This window comes from Nelumbo nucifera, chromosome 6, assembly GCF_055504915.1.
Source record: "Nelumbo nucifera cultivar China Antique chromosome 6, China Antique-T2T, whole genome shotgun sequence".
NCBI lineage: Eukaryota > Viridiplantae > Streptophyta > Magnoliopsida > Proteales > Nelumbonaceae > Nelumbo > Nelumbo nucifera.
In genome coordinates, this window is record NC_142654.1 from 24,282,560 (window position 1) to 24,307,072 (window position 24,513).

Consider the following 24,513-nt stretch of genomic DNA (forward strand, 5'->3'; position numbering starts at 1 on the left):
GAAAAGATACGATATCCAAAAAATAATTAACCAATAAATTAGAATCATAAACATGATAACGAATAAGGTGTTATTTATCAAAATTTATGAATATATTTTAATTCCACTGTGGTCCAAGTCTTGTAACACTTTTTTTTTATTAGGAAAACTGACCTAGTTTTCCATATATAATGGGTCCAAACAACTCATCCTTTGTCATCTAAATTTGCTTGCCACAAACTTTTCTTGTGTGATGGTAATAGCATTTTAGGCTCATGATGGTTTGGAAAGCTTTTTCCTTCATGGGAAAGTGATTTATTCACCTTTGAGAAATAAAACACTTTCTCAGAGAAATGGCCAAATAATTTACTTGAGAAAAAAAAAAAACAGAAAAGTTGAAAACACTTTCCCATTGATCAATACACGAACACAAGCCATACTTCTCTGGAGTAAATGCATTTACCTAGATAAATATGCTTCCGACAAAAGAGCGAGGCCAAAGTAACATATTAAACCATTATTGTTCATATATGCATTTGTTTCTTTAACATTTGTATTGATGAAATCTGTGTACATTTTTGAACCATAGTTACATTTATAAAAGCCCAAGGAAAAAAATCCATTTAACCACAATTTAAGTGTATATATCTTATCATATTTATAATATTTTATATTTTCTATATGCCCTATAATCCTTTGCAAAAGAATATGGCCGTTGATCAACTTTCCCCTCCTTTATTCCCGACCAAATTATAGATCCAAATTTACTATTGTATTGGAATATTATCTATGTTTTAAGAGAGACAGGAGATGTGCAATTCCAAGAGAATTAAGTTTATCACACCCTTCATTCAAGGAAGATTATAGGAAGATCCCTGTTTTGCAAATTGACAAATGGCTTTTGCTTTGTTGCTTTAACTTTCTATTGTTTTGTTTTATTTTGCTTAATCTTTTAGGCAGGGTTGAGAAGATAAGGTCAGAAGGAGGTGTGATTTTTGTTTTGGGTTCTGGGCAAGGTGTGCCACATCTTGTCAGCTTGTATTATTTCACTTTTCTTTTGATGTTGGTTGATTGATAAAATTTTAAAGAGACTGCTCCTCCAACAAGAGTAAAGTTTGGAATTAAAAAAAAAAAATACTGTTGTTATTTTATGATTTATGATAAATCAATGCCCTAAGCAGGTTGATGAAAACCAGTTGGGTTGTTGAAATCCAGAACCAGTGTAAAATGTTAACTCGACCCAACCTGAATTGCACCCTTAAAATAACCATTTTAATGATCAGGTCACAGCTTAAATAGTTTGACCATCTAGTTCAATTGTTTGATTCATTCAAATAAAAAACATAAAAATGAAAATAATTATAAATCATCGAAGTTATTTTACATTAAAATAAGCTTACAGAAATAAATGTTGGAGGGTATAGCACATATCAACACATGCAAATGGGGTATGCTTCACCAAGTCAACATTTCTAAGAACCTAACAAACAAACAAACAACTGGTTTGAATTCATGGCTCTGGTGATTACCTACCTATCCAGTCCATCTCTGACAACATGATGTGAATAAAATCTTTTTTGGCAATTGACTAATTTGTATTAACCATTTTCATAAGGAAGAAACATCAGAAGGGGATATAGCCAGGCTTGCCCCAAATCCAACAACAAAGCTCTCTCTTTCACACTCAATCCCCCAAACCCACAACAATAACACAAAGAAAGAAAGACTACACATCAACCAACCTGATCCTAGGGTTAGAAATCCAAATCATTAAATTGATAATTACTAAGAACCCCACTATCAATTCCAAGATTTTCTAAGTAATCAATTGCTTTATTGCTTCTCTAAGGCATGTTGAAACCATCCTACATCAATTCCTTTATCATTTTATCCTACAATGAATATAAAAGACACTCCATGTGAATAGGCTACGTGAGGGTGGTCTCCTTGAAAAATAAAGAAAGATTGGAGGTAGGAAGTAAGTTGAAGATTAGGGTAAATGATAAAGGTGATAAGGTTGAATGAGTAAGGCAATGATTGAATGATTATTTTGTTATTAGGAGAGATCCCGAGGTTCCGAAAGAAAAGAATCAAAAGTGTTTGATTCTATTAGGAAATGGAATATTGGATTCAATGTTGGTTATTAATAAGGAGCACTACTAGGGTTTCACCATGTGTCTTATAAAATCTCTCAAGGACAAACTTTACTTTCGTCTGAGAATTCTCATAATTCGTATATGCTATTTCCTTTCGTAACCCATTTAACCAACATGGCACTGGTAGCGTCATTTATTTAGTGGGCACACTTTTATTAAATCCACGTGGTGCCTTATCACGTGCATAACTTAAAGACACATATTTAACCGATACTTGTTCTCGGTTTATAGTGATCTTGCGGTTCTGTAATGGTCTTGAATTCATCGCAATTCTACGCACGTCCAAAGTTCATCGCAGAACCATGCGACCAAAGTTCATCGCAAACGTTTGATGAATTATAAGTTTATCGTAAGCAACCGATGAATTGTGAACTCATCGCAAGCATCATTGTGGTATCAATTCGATATCCTCTATACTTTGATGATCTGAACGATCACTATGTACATACACCGTGAAAATGTACATTTACCTAAGCATTCTATTCATCAAAAGAAGATTGTCACATTCAACTTCAATTGATCTGAAACCCAAGTTTCTACATACCTGAATCTCATCCAATAAAGCTAACTTTTCAGCATGTAAGGAGTTTAGAGAAGCCATGCTTCAAAGTTTCTTATAACTCCTCTACCCAATTGATTATGATGTATTAGTAAATACAAATATTTTCTAATGACCCAATAGCTGAGATGGTCAATTGGCACACTTCCAAATAAGAAGCATGGGATCAAATCCATGGCATAGAAGCATCTTTTGTCATTAAGTAGTATTTTAATACAAAGTTTTCAACCAATTATGAGAAAATTTAAGTAGTTTTCCCCTTGTGCTTGTTTAGTTGAAGGAAAATCAAGATTATGGATTGAAAACATGTTCGCTCTCCCTGTCCAAGGTTGGGCCAACATTTGGATGAATTTTAGGGATAAGTTAACAGCGCTCCACCACAAAATTCTGAATTCAATTACAAATTTATAATAATTCAAAATTATAAGCATCTTCACCTATAACACTCGTAGCCCCATGCATTGGCATCAGTTCCGAGCCGACACCTATCCATCTGTACATTAGAATTAAAATTTCTGAGAATGGACTAAACAGTAAAAACCCCAGCTAGAAAATGACTGTTAGGAAAATCAATATTGCACCATAGCATTACCATCATATACAATAATATTATCTTTCAGGTAGCATCTCCCTCTCGTCTGGTTCTACTTTTTAATTTCTGCTGACCCAACCGGCCCTACTTACTGGATTATGATGTAGGCAAATAATTTCTTTCAACTAATGAGTATTAAGTTTAAACAAACGAATGACGTTGGACAGGTTTATTGGTGAAAAGCATGACACGTTCAGTCATCATTTTATTCTTTATTTTTTATTTTTTTGGGTTCCGTTCCAAAGCTTTCAAGGAAATATCTTGATTTGAGTTGGTAGAACGTAGAAAATTAGAAATCGGAGCTCAGAGTGGAAAGAGTAAAAGGGAAAATGATATAAATTGCAGCTGGTAATTCTGACGTAACCACATAAAAAATTGATTTGAACTATCCACTTCACACAAGTGGCTAGCACCTTTCAGCTTTCACACTCAGATAAGTGGGAATAGTTATTTTTCACTTTCAAAATCGGACCGGAAAGACAGGAAATGGGTTAGGTGATTGGTTCCATTTTTTTTTAAATCAAATTTTTGTAAAAAAATGTTGATTTGATTAGTAAACTGCTAATCGAGGTGGTTGAACTGTTTGAACCGTTTAATAGTTTTGATTGTTTTTATTTTTATTTATTTATTTTTTTTTTTTGTTAGAATAGGCTGACCTTTCAGTTTGAACAACCGAACCATTCAACCTGGGAACTAGACCTTGACCGATTCAATCTCCGGGTCGATTTTAAAAACCTTGTGATTACCTATAAAAATACTATCGTTTTAAAATGATGTCGTTGATCCATATTAATCTTTCTAATTAAAATAAAATATTCATTGTAAAAAACATCCAAAGAGTAGTTCATAAAAAAGTGAGTTGGGATCTCCTACACTCATTTTTTGTGTACACCCATGTGCACTTCCATTCATTTGATAACACATCAGCAGTGAACGAGACTCTCAATAATGTTCATAAGCTAACTAAATGGCTCTCTGTTAATGCTATTTTTCATATTTTTTAAATTAAAAGGACTAAAAATAAATAAGAAATGCCCAAGAAAAAGAAAACCCATTTGAAGCAGAGAAAACCAAAAAACGAAACCCTTTTTCAACTTCCATTCCTAGACATTATGTTTGAGCAAAAAAAACCATTTGTAGCAGCGAAAACCAGAAAAAGAAACCCTTCTTCAACTTCCATTCCAGAATATCCAAAAAAAAAAAAAAAGACTCCCACTCCTGAATTTTATGTCTGAGCAAAAAACGAAAAATACATATTTTTCATTTCAAAACCCAAACTCTTTTTTCAATTCTACATCCTAAAACTCAAAATGAGTATTATTAAAGTAGTAAAATTTGTATTTTGCTTAATAAGAAACATATCCAATAAGGCAACCAGAGATTAATAGACAAATAAAAAATTCTGAGAATAGATTGAAAATCTTTGAGAAAAATATGAAAAAAAATTATAATAAAAATGAGAAAAAAAAATGGAAATTGGGAAAAATATAAAAGCAAACAGAAAATTCTAAGAACCTGTGAAAAGAGCTGCTCTAACCATGTATGTCAGTGGGATATAGAGACATACATCAAACGCCCATGTCTGAGCACTTGGGATATATTTCTTTTTCAAATTATTACTTCATATGTGTCTATCATTTTCACTGTTTTTTATTTTCATCTTCACCATAAGATATAGTTTGCCCATCCGCACTGAAGATTGAAGGAATATGAGTGTTGGCAAATGGCTTCCACCACTGGCTGAAGCTTGAAGAAAAAGGTCTGCAATTGTTAATGGTGGACTCTAGGATTTTGTGGAGTTCCCTCCCTATATTCGATATTTCTATTTGTTTTGAGTCCGGGCTCTAAAAAAAGTGAGAATAATTAATTATACTCTAAAATAATTCACTTTATGGCGTAGTTTACAAATTTGATTGCTTTATGTATTTCAAAAATAAAAAGAGAGGCTAAAAAATCACATCCCTCATTCCTTCCCAATCCCAAGATTGTTGAGATAAGGCGTAAAAATTCTTGACTTAACTAGCAGTCAACTGCATATTATCATGTTTCCTTGTCAAATGGAGTAGCTTAGTACACTATGAACTCTATTAATTAAAATACTCTGTGCATCCAAATTATCGGAAGCTTGGATTATAGTTGCCCTGAACATTTGTACAAGTGTGATTGCTGGCTCAATAATTCTTTGAGGAAACTTTGCGGCATATCTAAGGATTTCCGGTGAACCTCAATTATGAAACAGTGCTCAATGCATGTGCTGCTAAAAAGAGGTCCCCTTTTTGTGGTTTTTATTTTGAATGGATGAAGCGTCTCTTGGGAGATTACTGAAAGGTGTGCACTCCCATTTCTCAACAACTGATCATTGAGTTGAATGGGTCCCCACTAAAGCTCAAATGGCTTCTAATCATCTATATTCATAAAATCACTTTTTTTTTTCCTTAGTTTAAGATAATCTACCGTCCAGATATTCAGGGCCCATTTGGGAGGACTGAAGTGACTTTGTAAGATGCTGGAATCAAAGGGCTCACCGAAAGAGGAGATCAAAGAAAGGAGGGAGAAGAGAATGAATATTTGGGTTCGCCTGTCATAAATTTTCTCTTTTCTTTTCTAAATGAAGAACCTCTTCAAACCAGTGTTTTTGAACTGTCCTTGACCCGAACAGTGACACCGTTACGCAACCGATTCCGTTTCACCCTTAACCTGTTTTTTGTCAAAAGCCATTGACTTGTTCTGTAACCCGCTGACCCATGTGGTCAAACTGTCGATCCGCTCAACCAAACAACAGTTTTTAGTTGAATGGTCAAACTGCTGACCCTGAAACCGGTGGCCAAAGAGGTTTCAATTTCGGGTCAGTTTTTAAAACATTGCCTCAAACTATACCATGTCATCTAGGGTGGCTAACTGCTTAGTAACCTGGGTTGGTCTTTGGATTGGACTGGCTCAACTCGGTTCCGGTTCAAGGGAATTAAACTGACTCTTTAGTGGTTCGCATATCTATGCCCTCACAAAAGCTTTGGAAGAACTGCTCTAACAAGTCATTAAGGAGTCGAACCTACTGACTACAACACATTGTTGGTCACGTCCACCCAGTCGCACATAGGCAACATCTTGAATTTTATATCAATAATATTCCCAATGTGTGGCTAGATTCAATGCTCTAGACGTGGGTAGAGCCAAGTATATTGGTGGGGGTCCTTGGCCCCCTGAACTTTTTGTTAAAATCATTGTTTATGAATATACTAAGTGGAGGCAGGGCCAAAAATGTAATAAAGTGAGTCCTTGCCCCTCCCCCCAAAACTTGAACTAAAATGTAAAAAATCACTTTCTAACACTCCTCCAACTCCCAAGATGTAAAACCAACTGAGGGCTGGCTTGTTGGTGTGTTAGATGGTTTGTTCCAACGTTGATGTGGAATCAAATCCCACTTGCAAATGGACTGGACCCAATCCGGTCCAAATCCAATACAAACCAATCCATTAAAATGTAAATGAACTGGATTGGATCCAATCCAAACTGAATGAAATATCAAAAATCATATAAAAGCACTTTTAGCATTGAAAAAGAACCTATGTAAAAGTGCTTTTACAAAAGCACTTTATTGAAAGTACTTCATAAAATTGCTTTCATAAAAGTACTTTTGTAGAAGTGCTTTTATAAAAATACTTCTATAAAAGTGTGTTTGTAAAAATACTTTCGTAAAAGTGTTTTTGTGTTAAAGTACTTTTATAAAAGTGTTTTTGTAAAAGTGCTTTCATAAAAGTACTTTTTGTAAAAATGATTTTATAAAAGTGCTTTCGTAAAAATATTTTTTATAAAATTACTCTTATAAAAGTGCTTTTGTAAAAGTGTTTTCATAAAAGCACTTTCATAAAAGTGATTTTATGTTGTCTTCAATTTTGGTTGATTTCAAATTGGACAAGGGTTTGGCCTCATGATTGGATTATTGGAAATTTGGTTTAGGTCCAATTCAAACCAATAAGAATATAGACCAATTTATTTTGGATTGGCCCAATCCAATAATTATAATGGACTGTCCAAATCCAATTTGATAAGGTTTGGATCAGATTGGATCCAAATCAAAACCGGTCGATTGACACACCTACTTTTGGGAATGTAAATAATGAGAAGAAATGTAGGATATCTTATTCCTTGAATCATCTTCTTCTTTTTGTTGGTAATTAAACAAATTTTCTCAAGGATAAAAAACGATTAAAGCCCATATGATGCCACTAAAGCCATTGAAGACATGGTATCAATGCTTATTATTATTAACCATTGAAGCCATATGATGCCATTGTGTTGATCAATATTAGTTGAATATGTCATATAATTCTTCCTTATGAAGTAAAAGAGAAATTAGAGGTATGGATTTTGGTCTTTCTGGATTTACTGTCTTGGCTTTGTCCCATTGCATAAATTTCTTCGTTGGCTTTCTTCCATTGCATAAAATTCTTTATTACCATCTAACATTAGGTGTTTAGCTCACGCACTACTAGAATGCATACATTTAGAGGTTCCCAGGCAACTTCATTTCTTTGTTAAAGAAGTACTGTTATGCCTCCTTTATTACAATTTTAGCCCTCATATTTGGTGATTGTGATTTCCATAGGGGAAGAGTTGAATCTTATTACTGGTGAATTATGACCAAAGTGATTCACTCATATTTGCAATTTCAATAATAAATCATAAACAGTTATTCAAGATTCATTAATTTGAAAATTTGTCTTTCTTTACCACTAGGGGTGAGCATGGGTCAATTCAGTTTGGTTCCATGATAGAACCTAGAACCTACCTTATAGGGGTTGGTTTCAAGTTTTTGGAACTAGAACTTATCCTATGAAGGTCGGTTCTGGCCTTGATAGTTTCGGGGTCAGTTCCAGGGTCTACCTATGGAACATGATTTTTGTTTACTCTCCCCCTTGAAAAAAAAAAAATCTTTAAAAACTTGATTTCCAATAAATATGATATATATAGTCTAAAACTTATGTTATCTTTATTGATTAAATTGAGTAAGTTAATATGTAGACTATCATTATATGGTTCAAAACTTAAAATTTAAATTTAAATTTTGTAAGCATTACCTTTTACATTACTTATTATACACATTCAAATATTTACATTAAAACAGATGATCTAATCACTTAAAGTAACTCAATGGTCAAGTGAGACCATGGCCTTTGTAATCATGAGTGCTTGGATTCAAATCTTTACATCCCCAAAAGTATTTTGGGATTTATTTCAAGGCAAGTTCAGTTCTAAGGTAGCTTCCACCAAGGCCAACCAAGGTTGTTTCATCGGGTTGGTTCGGATAGGATAAACCCCTAGAACTTGGAACCGGCCTGGGTGGGGGTCGGTACCAAGAATTTGGAACCAGACCCTACCCTATAACAAATCAGGTAAGATCAATTCAAGGCCGGTTCAAGATCGATTCCATTCGGTTCTAAGTAGAACCTACCCATTTGCTCACCCATATTTGGCACAAAGAATTATTCAAGATCTCTCTCTTACTTGAACGGTTGAACTTCCTTTTAATTTGTCATACTTTAATCATTATCATGACAATCTCCCACATGCAACGCTCGCTTACTAGTTACAAATAAAAAGAGTTTGTTTATTTTTATTTAAAAAAAAAAAAACTGTAGTGGATTTAAAACTTCTTAGGCCATTTTTCTCCAAAATCCTACGTCTTCTACTCCCTATCTCTTTTGTTTTTTTAACCTGGCCCCCCAAAGGAAAATTCCTAACTCAGTCTCTAGACACGAGTAGACCTGTTCATGGGACGGGCCATCCCTCGGACGGGCTTTGAACAAGGTTTTTAGCCCACAAGCTTGACTTCGGGCCTAAAAGCTCGGCTCGATTTTTTTTGGGCCGGGCTCAGGATTTGTCAAAAGCCCGACCCGACTTTTATATAGCTTTTAAACCCTAAATATTCTTAAACCGACTAACCCTTCTCAGTTCTCATTCTCACTCTCAACTCTCAGAACCGACAAACTCAAGCACCGGCGCCACTAGTGAACTCCGGCAATAAGTCCTCTCTCTCTCTCTCATTAAGTTTGCCCACCTTTCCCATTTCCCTCTTTTCATCATTCCATCTTCTCACTCTCAGACTCTTAGGCATAGACATCGCTAATTAGGTTGTCTCTCTCTCCGGTGGTGAGTCCCCTCTCTCTCGTTAAATTTGTCCATAATCATTTTCATATTTATGAAAATGAAAAACAAACAACAACAAATACTCCAGTTTAGGCAATGTTCTGACAAAATAAAAAATTTCAGCCTCTGTACAAGTATAAATTCAACCCACATTTGGTTGAATAACTTTACATAGTTAAAAAGATGGAAGGCTGCTGAGAAAAGAGGAAAAAAATAAAAAATTTCAGCATCTGTACAAGTATAAATTCAATCCACATTTGATTGAATAACTTTACATAGTTAAAAAGATGTACGACTGCTGAGAAAAGAGGGAAAAAATGAAAAAATTCAGCCTCTGTACAAGTATAAAGCAACTCTATGTCATTACGAAGTTAATCCGGGGACTTTTCCTCTGGTTTCCGCTTTTGTTCATCCTTTAACGATTAAGGAAATACCCCAGTTCAGGCAAGTTCAGACAACCTGATGCATTGTTCTCACAATCAGAAAAGTTCACGCAACCTGATGCATTGTGGCAATATTATACTATTAGGCAAAAAAATCACGATGCAATCTTTAATAGAAGGGAAAAAATCTATCATTTTGTTAGATTGGGTTTCGGGCTCAGGCCCGGATTTCGGGCTTTGGGCTTTTAAGAAGAGTCAAGCTTAGGTCCAAGTTATAGGCCCATTGGTCGGATCAGACTCGAGCTCAGGCCTAAAAAAGTCCTATTAATAAAAAGTAAAAGCCCAGCCCAAACCCAACCCATAAATAGGTCTAGACACGAGTACAGCGATAACACCTCCCTCTTTTTTTCAAAATGGATTAAAATCTCCCTTGTCAGAAGTTTGTGTTATAGAACCATCAAAAACTCTATTTTGCTTTTGTTAATTCTTCGAATCTTCAAAATAGTAAAATCTCGCAGATTCATTGTTTTTATTATTTATTTATGTAACATTTTCTTCCTTTCTATAATTTATTATTAGCTTTCAATGTTCCAAGTTTGAAGACACCTGTCTAGGGATGTCAATGGATTGGGTTGACCCATCAGGTCTATTTAGGAATAGGGCCAGGTTATGATTTTGATTCTTTTACCCGAGTTGGGTCCGGGTTTTGGATAACCAACCCCGTTGTGTCATGATATTCCTACCCACTTCTAACTCCATAACTTTAAAATTTAGGATTTATTTTGATTTTTCTTCTCTCGATGATGAAAATTTTGATTTAAAACTTATAAACCAATTTGTAATTAAAAGCAATGGCTTTTGAATTTTCAAAATATGTTATAAAAAACACAAATAAAAGGATGTAGATCGGATCAGGTTGATTTGGAAATCAAGGTTCAAAATATCGATATGCCCGATATGTCGGTAGGGGCGTATCGGGCGATATCAATAGTGCTTTTTAGGCCTTTTTTTTATATCGGTTTAGAGGGCCGATTTAAGACTCCTCTACCCCCTGAACCTGTCAGAACCCCGATACACCCCCTGTAAGGATATATCAAGAAGCCACCGGCACGATACATATCGGCCCGTATCAATACTTTGAACCTTGTCGAAAATACATACTATTAAGTTAGATAGGATTAGGATTGATTCAAACCCATACCAAACAAGACCCGTCTCTCAAAACCAATAGAGCTGTTACAACTTACAAATCCATTGGACTCGGGAACAAGGGTTTCTTTACCCTCCTAATGTTGTGAGCACTCAGAAAGCCAACCTAATGTTGTGATCAATTCGATTTGAGATATGGATGCAGACCAACCTAATGTTGGGATCACTCGGAAAGCCAATACCATAAAATTTTTTATCTAGTATTCAGAAATCAATGGCAATGGTCGGGATTTCATTGGTCTCCCTGATTGGAAATATTCTAAGTCTATTATAATTTGCAAAAGATTATCTTTTCGACATTCTTTCTTTCTTGCTTTAGAGGGAAAGGGTAAGTTTGGGCTCCTAAAATTTTTCAATTACATTTTAACATCGCAACACAACTTGACCATTCCTAAGGAGGAGAGGTTTAGGCTCAGTTTGGAAGGAGTACAAATACAAATATGTAGTGTAAAAACATATAAAATAATACAAAATATAAGGTTTTGTACTGTACATATTTTGTATTTGTACTCCTTCCAAAGTTTTAACGTCCAGATCCATAACCCCCAATTAATGAGATTTGATCCCAACCAGCCAGAAAACCTATCAAACTGTGTCATATATGGTTGGTTAACTATTCTACATTTTAACCCTTGGAAAGGGAGTCCAGATTTGATGTACTTGGTGCGTTAAACTTCAACCTGAATGTCTAATGAATGAGAACATCCACATGTTATCTCCAACTAGGGGTGCAATTCAGGTTGGCCCAATTTAGCATTTTACACTGCTTTGGGCTAGGGCCTTTGAGCCAGACTCATTTAAAATTTCACAAAAGCCCAACCCAACTGTAGTGAGGAGATGGATGTCTGTTAAAGCGGCCCATTAAGGAAAAAAAAAATTGGGTACTAAAAGTAAAATGATTAACTTGTTTACTTGAACGAAAGAGCTTCTATGATAACATGCCAAGTGACACCCAATCTGATTAATTTGGATTTAGATCTTAAAACTAATATATGTTTAATAATTGTATGTTTGTATACTTGTTTGTATATAATAATTATTTGCTTTTTAGTTCATTAAAGACAAATAAGCAAATTTAGATTAAACTTGAATCCAATCCAAGTTTTGAAATAAAGTATCAATAACCAGATTGGATTTGGATTTGGCCAAATCCAAACCCGACTTGGTCATAGTAATATTTAAGTGAAATATCATAGTAATATTTAGGCCAGGAGGAGGCTTAAACCAGGCCCCGTGAACCGGATTTGTAAAAAAACAATAAAAAAGTACCGATACGGGCGTATCGGTTGTATCAATATTTAGAACCTTGTTGACTGGTGGAGAGGTTTTTGTCCATGTATCATGTGCTAAGAGACCGGAGGCTTTTATCTACTAACGTCATCTAAGAACTGTGTTGCAAGTTGAATTTGAGAAGGGGATGTATTAGTGCTTACTGTTTAGGGTGTTTGAGAAGCGTGAAGTGAGCAGGGTCTGCCTGTCTGGAATCGAGCTATGCGCCTATGCCCCTTACCATAGGAGTTACACCCAGCTAGCGCACAACCTGATCCAGCCCAGTATCTCCCTCACACTGATTAAATAAAACATTGATGCATCCCAATTCAATTTATCATCTATCACTGTAGATTTTGGCTATGTAAATTTTGCAACACAAAACCTGATACAAAATTTGCATCACCTTCCCCTCTACCTTCATTCTATATTGATCAAGTGGGGATCCTTCCATATATAAAGTAGGGACTCGGTCATTCCACTACTCGTTTAAACTCTTCAGTGATCAGTCCTCACAAACAAAAATAAAATTAATAAAAATCAGCCAATTTGCTCTGCAAAGTGCAAAGAAACAGAGCCTACAAAATGAAACAAAATTAAAAGCTAGAAACAGGAAAGGGTATCAAGGCAAAACGTTTGGCGAACACTTGTATCAAAATCCCTGCAAGTAAATTGCAAATGCTGGCAGCTCAGCGCTTTCCACCACCACCTCCAAGTTTGGGGCCCTTCGATCCAGCACCCTTCGGCAAGTTGCCCTTGCTCTGAGTCTTCTGTGACTTTGCCATCACCTCTGCTTTCTTTGCCTTCTTTTCATCCTTGGTCTTCTTAATCCTCTCTTTGATTTCCCTGCATAATAATATTCAAGACATTTAGCGTCTTTAACATTAAGAAAAGTTAAAACTTTCAAATGAATCTAGTTTGCCCACTACCAGCAGAAGCTACACATTATTAATAGCTAGAGTCGTCAGAAGAAAATATTGAAACATGGAACTAAACACACCGAAGAGCAGCCTCCCTTGCAGCATCTCGGACCTCTGCCTTCTCTGTTCTCCTCTTCTGGATCACCTCCAGGGTAGCACCCACTATTGACCTTGAGTAAGGTTTCTTAGTGGTACGACGCCTCTTCTTTACAGCCTCAGCAGCAATGTCCTGTGGGTATGTCAAGAATCAGATTCAGTGTCAATGGACATCAACGGGATTAATCAAGAAGCGAGACGAAGGTTGAGAGAGAGAGAGAGTTTCTACTTCAAAAACATCATATTACCTTCTTGTGCTGCTTCCTGTACATGGCCGTCCAGGTAAGCTTTGATGGCTTCAGTCGGTTGTGAAAATACCTCTTGCATTTTGAATTGGCAAAGAGAAAAACCTGTATTGATAAATCAGAAGAAATATCAAGTACAAATGGTTAAATCAAGCAAATGGTTATACACACATGATGCAATCCACAAGGAAGAAGAAGAAAGGAGAAAAGAGACAAGCGACATATTCCTACCTGAGAATCTGCACGTACAAATCTGATTCCCTTACCAGGATAAATCTTGGCACCGCTGAAGCGGCAGAGTTCAGTTCTGAAATTTCACAGGTAGAGAATGTAAGATATTTTTGCAAATGCTATAGAATCTAAGATTTGGGAATTAGCATTGCAGTTTCTCTTTGCAAGCTCATCCAATTGTACATATACCCCAACATTTCAGGTGATGATTTACAATTACAAAAGAACAGGGAAAGACAAATGTACTCCAAATTAATTATCTTGTAATTTGTTGGTTTCATTAAATTACACCTCCACACAAATCTTTAAGCTAGATGGGTACCACCAAAAGAGCTATGGCTACATCCTTAAAACTTACTTTTATCAAGTTGTAGAATGACAATAACAGTTGCACGCTGGTTTTGATCTCAAAAAAAAAATTACATTAAAAAGAAAAAGAAACTTTCTGGAGGACTTTTTTTACAAGTCACTGCACATGTCATCGATAGATTTTTTGAAACTTAGAAGGCCCGAGATAAATTTACAAAGACCACTCTACTGTACTCTGTAAAAACTAAGTCAAACATATTCTGACTACGGTGATAATTTATTAACACGTTCAATAAACTGAGCTGAAGAAATGACTCATCCTAAATAGAGAATTTATTAACATCATCATCGTCATCCAAGCCTTACCCCGACCATATGGGGTTGGCAACACGAATCCCGTTTTGTCATTCTGTTCTGTTTAATACCATACCCATTGTTCAAATATGGGCACTTAAATCATTTCTAACAACCCATGTTCAATTATCATGACAATGATAATTTATTAACATGTTCAATTAACGGAATCGAAGAAATGAACCATTCTAAATAGATAATTTATAGACAACATCCTTCGAGGATAAAACCGAAACAAATCATGATAATAATCCCACCGTCCGGAATAATTGAGACTGCCACAAGCTGTTGTTCACCTGAATGAAATTCAAATTGCTAAAGCAGTTCGATTATCCAAATCTAGGTGGTAGACCACCCATCAAACAGAAATATAAGTACATTTTAAGGATCTCATTAAATCAATCCATCGCTAAATCTAGCCACATAACCACCAAGCATAACTGAAAATTTTGGTCAAAAACTCGTCTCTCTCAAAAGATTATTTCCTGCGAACTTGACAGGATCAAAGTGCAACCATTTCGTGGTTCAGAATCCTAAGTAGAAACAGAAGATTTCTATACGAGAAATAGTTCGCATTGAAGAAAAACCCATTTCCGGTCAAGCATAATTTCATCTGCAAGTCCACAAAATGACCTAAACCTACGACGACTATTGAATATAATCAGCTGTTGGACATACTTAACTTCATTGAAACGTTAAAACATGTGAAACAGGGAGATTGCAAGCATCAAAAATAAATATTTCTATGATTAAAACAATGGCAAAAGACTACTCTAAATAAATCTCAACTTTATTTCAAAGAGAGACAGACACAAACGTACACACCGAGAGAAGAAGAAGAAGAAGAAAGAAAGAAGAACGTACTTTAGAACCATGGCGGCTGACGCTGGTGTTGCCGCTCTACCGTTCCTATCGTCCCAAAAGAAACCCTAAACAGGACGAACAGAATGAAAGGTAAAATAAAACAACCCTAAAGAGATTAGGATCTGCATTTCAATAAGTAGGTCATTTATTATGACACTCGGATTGGAATCTGTCGTCAAGAAAATTAGGAAATCAAACGAGGCCTTTTTCGTTAGGGTAAAATACAAAAACCTCCCCTTAAGTTTCTCACAATCATAAAAACGTCTCCTATAGTTTCACTTTAATAAAAACCTTCTCTTTATTTTTTAAAAATTCAACAAACACCATCCGCTCGAACACTGTTCATCTTCTTCCTCACAACGCATAGCGGCAGAATGGTGGTGCACTCCATAATCCGCTCAAACACTGTTCATCTTCTTCAACTGCTTCGCTATTAAAGCATTCACGGAGTCTCACACGAGAAATCTATAAGTTCTTCTCATGTAAGAGTAGCAAAAAAGGTCATCCCTTCATCTTTAAAACCCTTACAGACCCTTCTCGTCAAACCAAAGTTCCTTGTCTCCCTAGGTTTCTCTTATCTCTTCTCTCTCTCTCTGTTTCTTTCCAAAGATGGAGATGATGAAGAGATTCGGTGGACCTACAATCTATGCTTGAACGTTCTCTTGTGCCTGCTTTGACAGTGCTCGGCTTTCAGCTCTTCACCTGCTTGAACGTTCTCTTGTACCAAATCCGTTGGCTGATGGAAGCCGAGACCCCATCTACCCGTCGTCGGTAATGAGTGTGGTGGTAGGATTTTTGAAAGATCCGGCAGGTACCAAGCCTGCAACAAAAGTTTTGTTGGCATTATGCCTGGTACAATGCAAACGCAACGTGGCCGTGGAGGCGGGAGCGGTTGCAGAGGTGGTGGAGACAGTGGCGGAGCTAGAAGGATCAGCGGCAGATCAAGCGCTAGCTGCACTGGAATTGCTATGTACGATCCTAGAGGGAGCGACGGAGCTAAGGGCCCACGCCTTCGCTGTTCCAATGCTGTTAGAGATGGTAACGAAGATGGCGGGAAGAGGGAAAGAGCATGGGATAAGTGTTATGGTAGTGATTTTTGGAGGGGGTGGCTCCGCCAGAGGAGGTTAGCTGAGCAATGGTGCTAGCACCGCAGGGAGAGTGCAACGCAAGGGCGAGGAGGAAGGGTGCCTGATTCTAAAGGTGATTCAATAGAATGGACGACTGGATCTAACGGAGGACAGGTGCTAATGAACATTGATGGACTTTTGCTTCTTTTGGCATAGGCATACCACATACGTAGAGTGGAGTAGAGAGAGAGAGAGAGAGGATAGAAGAAAAAGAAAAGAAAACCCCCCATCTTTTTTTTTTGATAAAATACAAAAACATATGCACATTAATTTGTAAAAGGGTAAAATAGATATTTTGAAAAAATGATAATCTCTTTAACTTCAAGGGAGGTTTTGTATTTTACCCTTTTCATTTTAAATGACAAAAGATTCCAATCCAAGGGAGGCACCAACCTGCCAACTATGGCTAGCCACGAGGAATTAGGGTAAAGTGCATGGGCCAGGTCATAACTAACCAACCAAATTGATTAGGTCGGTTCCCAATTAATAATTGGGTTAGGACCGATTTATGCTGTTCTGAACTGATTAAGACCCAATGTATGTATTTGGAAGATGATAAAAAAAGCTTATTCCACTCAAAATCAATAATTACACAAGCATCCTCTCTTAACAATTTCTCAATGAACCAATTATCTGGTCAATAATATATAGAGCTATTTTGGTCTTCCTATAATAACTAGTGAACATGTACGTGCATTTGCACGTGACAATTCTCCAAGACAAAACTATTTACAATTTATGGGCAATTTTTAAACAGTTATAAGTGGTCAATTTCTTAACTGTTATAAATAGACAGTTATAAGTGGGCAATTTTTGGAGTGAGAGTAAAGGACATACATATATGCCCTTTTTATGCCATTCGTATGTTGCTTAGATAAGGGGTAAACATGTTAGTATAGATATATAGAGGTATTTGAAAGATGACCAAAAAGCTTATTCGATTCAAAAATCAACAATTACATAAGCATTCTCTCTCATCAATTTCTCAATGAACCAATTATGTAGTTAATCACATAAAATATTCTGGTTAAAAACACTTATTTTATCAATATATAAATAGTTTACTATTTTGTTATCATTTTTATTAAGATTATATAATAAAAAAATGAAATTATAAGTTAATATAATCATAGGTAATTATTGATGTTAAATATTATTGGATTTAATCATGTCAAATCTAATTATCTCAATTAATAATTGATTTGACTTTGATCTATTTTATAAAGCTGAGTAATAATTGGTTCCACGCCCATTGAAATCTATGAATGATGGGGCCATTATATAATAAACAAAACAATTGCATTAGGGATGGCAATTTTTCCTATAAAACTAGGGCCCTGCCTCAAATAGGACGGGTTTTCCCTGATATTAAATGGAGACAGGGCGGGGATGGAGAAAAAAAATTTGCCCCGAACTAGGGACAGAGGCAAGTTCGGGATTTGCATATAATTGCCTAAAAACTCAACCCAAACCTAATGGTAAATTTGTATTTAATATTAATTTTTAAAATATCTATAAGTTTTCCCCAAATTCTTAAAATTCTAGAATCCCATAATTTCATTTCTAAAGTACGCCTAAATTGTCATAATCTAATTCCTAAATGCCCCCAAATTCCCATAATCCAATTTCTAAAACATCCACAAAGTATATTATTTTTAGGTAGTTGCCTCAGGACAAGGAAAAATCAGGGATTCCCAATCTTTGATGGGGAGTGGGTGCCTTGCCCCAAACTTGCCCTATTGCCTACTAAATGGAAAAGAGTTTCAAATATATATATATAACAAAAGGTAGTATCTTATTCAAAAGCTTACGCTTTTTAGTGAATAAGTTTTTTAAAGAGTTTGTGGGCTCCTTGGTGACCGAAGTTGAAGTTGGACAAATTACTATATTTTTCAATATTTTATTATTTAGTCATTTTATCCACTAAAAGACAAAGTATTCAGTTTATTTTCAACAAAGTCAGAGTCAGATCAAGTAGTAAATTTGTCTACAAAACCAACATTATTTTTGCATCATGCATGTATCTTTTAATTGATCTAATCTACTATACACCCATTGGATTACAAATAATGGGCTTTATTATTTCAAAGAAATTTTCAAATTTCATTTTGAAGCATTTTTTCATTTTGTTTTTAATTCTTTTTTTCTTGTTTGTTTAAACTTCCAAGGGTTGCTACCTAAAAAAATTTCAAGTATTACACTAAGAAAGGAGTTTGTATAGTCCATAGATTGATTATTTCATGTTCGGACCCACCCATGCAAGATTATGAGGCCAACCCCAATAATATTTTTTTGTAAGATTCCTAATTATTGTTGGGATTGAAGGCCATGCCCAAGAATGGGGTGAATTGAGTATAGCTTAAAACATTGAATAGGTCAAGCTTACATACTTTCCCCTAAATCTAAAGTTGAGATTTATTAAATAAACATTCAATATAAATTGTAGCAAAATAAAGGCTTAGTCAAAATATTCAGTAGTTGTTCAAATGATTAACTTGGCCTTTTTTGGCACTACTTTGTGTTTTGTACTTTCAATATCACCATAGTGCAAATTACATGATATACTTTTGGCTTCGTATTTTTATTTCAATAGTTGTTTAGATAGAAATTTTTCAAAAACATATTTTTCAATATAAAAGTAATTAATGGTGTTTGAATACAACAAAATGTTTTATACGTGTACATGCCATGTGGCATCATATATGGATGTCATGTGACATTTGAATATGGGCCATTGACATATAGATGCCATGTGGTAGCATAGATTAAAGTCATGTGGCATACATGTGTCATTAATTATATTCAGATGCCACGTTGTGGCACATATATGCGATGTGCACGTGGCATTTGAATGTTTGATTGACGGCATGTGGATGCCACACGACAACATAAATGAATGTCATGTGTGATTGAATACATTAATGCGCATATGCTTCATATGGTATTCATATATGTTGTTAAATAAGTATCACACGTGCGATTGACTCATGTTTGACAAGTGTAAAGTAGGTCAAAGGATAAAAAAGCATGAAATATTAAAAGTTGAATTCGTGCTTTTCGTGTTTTTTGTTCTTTTACTTCGTGATTTTAAAAGAAAAAACATTATAAATAAACATGTTCCACTTTTCGTATTTTCATACTTTTGAAAGCATAAAAAGTATTTTCAAATGTACCACCAAATAGGGCCAAAAATAACTTTTTAGTGAATAACCAGTTGCAACTTCAAAACAAATAAACAACATGATCATGATAGTTGAAGAGGTTAACAATTAAATATAAATATAATAAGAAACACAAGTAATTACTAAAAAGTAAATAATTAAATAGTAATTGAAAGTAAGTGAAAAAAAATAAGTATAGAAGTTGCTAAATGAGTTAATAAAAATGGTTAAATAAAGATTCAACAAAAAGCAAAAATAACTATTGAAATGTAAAGGTAGCTCAAAGTAAATGAAGAGAAATATAATGGCAGTTGCACAAGATGTGTGTGTTGAGATTTACAATTGGAGAATAAGGACCAACCATAAATTTGTAACAGTGAAGATGACCAACTAATAAAGAATAATCATCTTTCAGGCTTAAATAGTTGGAAAACTTTTACCGGAATCTTAAGGACAAATTTGACTTTTGAGTAGTTGATAGAGTTGAATAAAAGATGAAGCAATAAATGTAAACAATTATAATAGAGTAAATGAAAAGCAAATAAATGTTAGAGTTAGCAGTTAGTGAAAGTTAGTAATTAATAAAGCACTCAAAACTGCAAAGCAAAGATGTATGTGTAGTATGGTTAGTAAAATTAGTAGGTTACTAACTATACTCAAATATTTGTATTTTGTAATTCAAAATGAAATAACCAAATTATGTCCAATAACTGCAAGATTAACTAATATTTAAGTTTAAGTAGTTAGTAGAAAAGTTAGTAAATGTTAGTAGAACAATAACTAGAGAAATTTGAAAAGAAATGGAATATAAAACAAGAAAAGCACAGAGATGAGGCACATAAAAATTTTTAAAGAAGTTTGGCAAAAACCCCTATTTACATCATCTATGTTAAACACCCTCTAAGGATTTCCACTAACCAAACTAGCTAGACTTCTGGGTGCTAGCCAACTTTGTAACCAAAAAGGGATTTTCAAGTACTTGCAATATCATGGTAAAACTTTCGGGTGCCTACCTAACCTAACATGATAAAACTTATCAATGTTTACCCAACTTAACTTAGTAGAGCTTACGAGTGTCTATCTAATCTTGAACATTGTTCAACTTAAAACACCTCCTACACTCAAATATATTATAACATAAGGTAGCGGGATATAAAGCCTCTCAAATAGGAAGACATAACAAATATAACACAAAAAATATTCAGTTGCAAGAGTATTTAAGATGCTTGACTCTAATAAGAGACTCAATAGATGGGTGACACTCTATGAGCTCTTTAGCTTCCTATTTTAAATCACCTCTAAAAACTATTAAAGCTCAAAAATATCTTCAAAGAAAAATAAAGACTCTTACTTATTTGCTCTATAGAAAAACAACTAAAGACTATGTACACAAATAGCTTATGTTGTTTTTTCTTCTTCTTGTTTGTCTTGAATCAAACTAAAGACCTTTGCTTATTGAGATCTATATGACAAGTGACCATTTTCTGGTCAATGAAGGGTTCTTGCCAAACATAATAATAATTCAAATTATATTCAATATGATAAAAGACTTACCAAAGATCACAATAGCCGTTTAATCCTTCAAATGGTCAAATTTCTTCAAAATAGTTGACTACTATATTTTAGTAATTGTCTACTACACAAATGGAAGAATCTTTTTTTTCTCCTTCATTGACCGATTCTTGTTATTCAATCAACTGATACTTGTTTAAACTTGGTCTATTAGGGTTAGTCGATTGTGCATTTTTGAGTAATTGACTATTACTCTCAAATAAGGCATTTCTATGCTTTGCCTGCTATGGATAGTCAGCTATGCCTTTTGAGGTAGTTTATTATATATCACAATCATGCATTTCATGCCCCAATTGTCACAGTTAGCCGATTATGCCTTTTAGGGTAATCAACTATGTTTCACCGTCAAGCATATCATGCCACGATCGTTAGTGTTAATCAACTATATTATAAAGCCTAGGCAATTTATTCCCAACACTTTTGAAATGTATATCCAATGGTTTGGGAATTCTTTATTCGGCTTTCAACATCGATTTTTTAGATTGTAAAAACTTGTTTGAAGTCTATAACAACCTAGGAGCCATACCTATACTAATCATTAATCTCTAAGGTTGACTAAACCGAGTATGGTTTTGTTCAACATAATAGAAATTGCATCTTAATTAATTAATCGCATCAAGAACCTAAAGATATGACTCTTTTTCACACACTTAATACAATCTTCGTCTTTGTTGAGTTGTTGTAACATTAATACTCTTGAATACTTCTCAAGCCCTTGAATTCTTATTGTAGCCATTTTTATGATTAAAATTGCTTCGATCATCCCTATAAGAGAGATTGAACATGGTGTTGGAGATGTGAAGTTTAGGCAATTGAATCAAGTAATGCTTTTGATCTTTTATCTTCATTACCATGTTTTTTTAACATAATTTTACCATAGTAAAACTTACTTAAATTAGTTGAATATTTAGCATACCATTAGTACTATAAATGAGTTTGTTATCATCAAAACACATATGTTTAGTCGTAATACCTTACCAATGGCACTACCCAAATTTTTGTTAAAATCATTATTATTAAAGCATGTCGGACATGTGATAAAGTGGGTCCTTCCAACACCCCTTTTTCCAATAAAAAAAACATAGAAGTCTATTAATAACAACTCTCAATCTCTTTAATGCCCCTCCAGTTAACTCTCAAAATAAAAAAAGAAGGAAAAGTTGTTTATTTTTCTTTTATAAAAAAGTTGTAATTGATCCAACCCTCTCACCCTATTTCTTTACAAACCCTACTTGCTTAACTCCTTATCTCATTTTCTTGTTTTAGCTAGGAAGATGGACCATGGGACAAAGTAAGTCAATTACATTGGGAATTAATCAATAATTATGGGATTTAGGAGTTGCTTCAAAGAGGAAATGACAACAAGGTGAGTTCAAAGAGGATTTTGTAAATTCAAGACCCTTCTCGCCTCCCTAAGCCTCCCAACTTGTGCCTTACCCATAACCCATAGTGGATTGGATTTTCAAAATCCAAACACTCCCCACACATAAAAACGCAACACCCTCCCCAACCGTACCTAACTTAAATTAGTACAATCACTAAAGTTAATAAAGAATTATTATCATATGTAAGCATTAAACAACCAAAATAACATGAGCGAATATCAAAATTTCCAATAAGTGAATATTTTTTTAATTATTTTAAGCATTAAGAATAAATTCAATGTATTGGTCGAAGAGGGTTAAGGTTTTGCCAAAAAAGTACCCTACTTGTACCTATGTGTTTTAAAATCCCAAAAACCCGTCACCATCCCAAAATATATTTTTCAACAAAAAGAAAGGAAAACAACTACCCCATCAAGGTAGGTGCCCGCCATGTTGGGTTAAAATTGCCATCCATAGCTACAAAACCTATAACCCAAAGATACATTAGTCCTCTCACCCCTCATATCATTTATGCATTCTCGATTTTCTTGAACAATATTTGTGTTGTTTATATCGTGAATCTTTATAATATGATTGTCTTAATGTTACTTTTTCATTACCATAAGCCAAAAGAAATTTATATAACTTGACCCTCCCCTAAAGAAAATTTCTAGTTCCACCATTGGTATAAATGGCAAGTTATTAGAGTTTTGGAACTCATTATGGGTTTTGTATCCCATAAAGTAGTACTGAATGCATGGAACTCCTAGCTCTTCAATCGAATAAATATTTAGAGCCCTTCATATACCCACAAGGTTTTGAAAACACTCTTATCCATGGGGGAGTTTTCCAGTTTGAACTATTTTTCTTGTTGCAAGTACAAAAAACAAAACAAAACTAGTTGATCTTAAAATGAATTCATTCTTAAAACAAGAACACAAAAAACTTGTTCTTGATTACACGTGTGTGTTTTGTTGCCAAAATTGAAATGGAAAGTGTGTTATTGAATTTTCTTTTCTTAAGAACATATTTCATCTGGTTAGTTAAACATATTTCATAACTTATAAAATTTTCATATGACAATTTATTTATTTTTGTTTGAAATCCATTACTTTGATCATTTCATAAACACACATTGTTTTCTTAAACAAAACCACCTTGTTTTTGCTTTTTAGATTGCCTTTTTTTCTTGATGTGATGAATCTAAAAACAAATGAAAACAAAAATATTTAGGTTGGCATACAACCCCTTAAGTGGGTGTTTGGTGTGGTTGCATTTTTAGTTCAAGTGCTTGCATTTGATTTTTCCATTAGATTTATTGAGATTAAGCTATTAGGTCACATCATACAATACATAACAATTCATTATTTTTTTAAATACATATATGCCATTTCACTCCACTAGGTGCACATATGACACCTAAAGTGGAAACATCCCTTTGTTGGGGGAAACAACCTTTTGAAGCTTTCTCCACCATCTTTAATTCTCTATGCACATTATTCTATACAAGTGGCAGTACAAACAGTTGTACTCAATTTTTTCAGAGGTGAAAGTTGGGTTGTGTTAGGCCCAAGGTTCAAAGTATTGGATACGTTTAGTATATCAGGAAGGCAATTTTATGATACTTATCGAGATACGCCTTGGATACGCATGCGTATCACAGAAAAAAATAAGATACACATAGAAATATTATAAAAACTTAAATATAACATAAAAATACATCAATAACACTAAATATAAGGCTTTAATAAGATATATATATATACATTAAATTAATATATTTTAATAGAATATGGATATCAACAATATATTAACACTGTATTTAGTCCTTATGGGAGATCATAATAAAAAATAATTAATTAGTATTTGTTTTTAATTCCGAGAATTACAAAAAAATCAAATGATATATATATATATATATATATGATAGATCAGACATATATTAAGAATATATTCAATCCTTATGGGCAAATTAC

The 24,513-nt window shown here is 34.3% G+C and overlaps 2 protein-coding genes across 2 annotated transcripts; one reads left to right on the top strand and one right to left on the bottom strand.

Moving 5' to 3' along the window:
* Positions 1–12,747: 12,747 nt before the first annotated feature.
* LOC104612724 (large ribosomal subunit protein eL24-like) lies at positions 12,748–15,455 on the bottom strand. The gene is made up of 5 exons (XM_010280274.3): positions 15,314–15,455; positions 13,787–13,862; positions 13,559–13,660; positions 13,295–13,443; positions 12,748–13,140 (listed from the first exon to the last, which is right to left on the bottom strand). The coding sequence occupies exons 1-5, from the start codon at positions 15,322–15,324 to the stop codon at positions 12,984–12,986; spliced, it is 495 nt and encodes a 164-aa protein (XP_010278576.1). The 5' UTR covers positions 15,325–15,455; the 3' UTR covers positions 12,748–12,983.
* On the top strand, positions 15,323–16,441 carry LOC104612752 (U-box domain-containing protein 26-like). The gene is made up of 2 exons (XM_010280315.1): positions 15,323–15,354; positions 15,994–16,441. Exons 1-2 carry the CDS (start codon positions 15,323–15,325, stop codon positions 16,439–16,441), a joined length of 480 nt encoding a protein of 159 aa, XP_010278617.1.
* Positions 16,442–24,513: the final 8,072 nt, after the last annotated feature.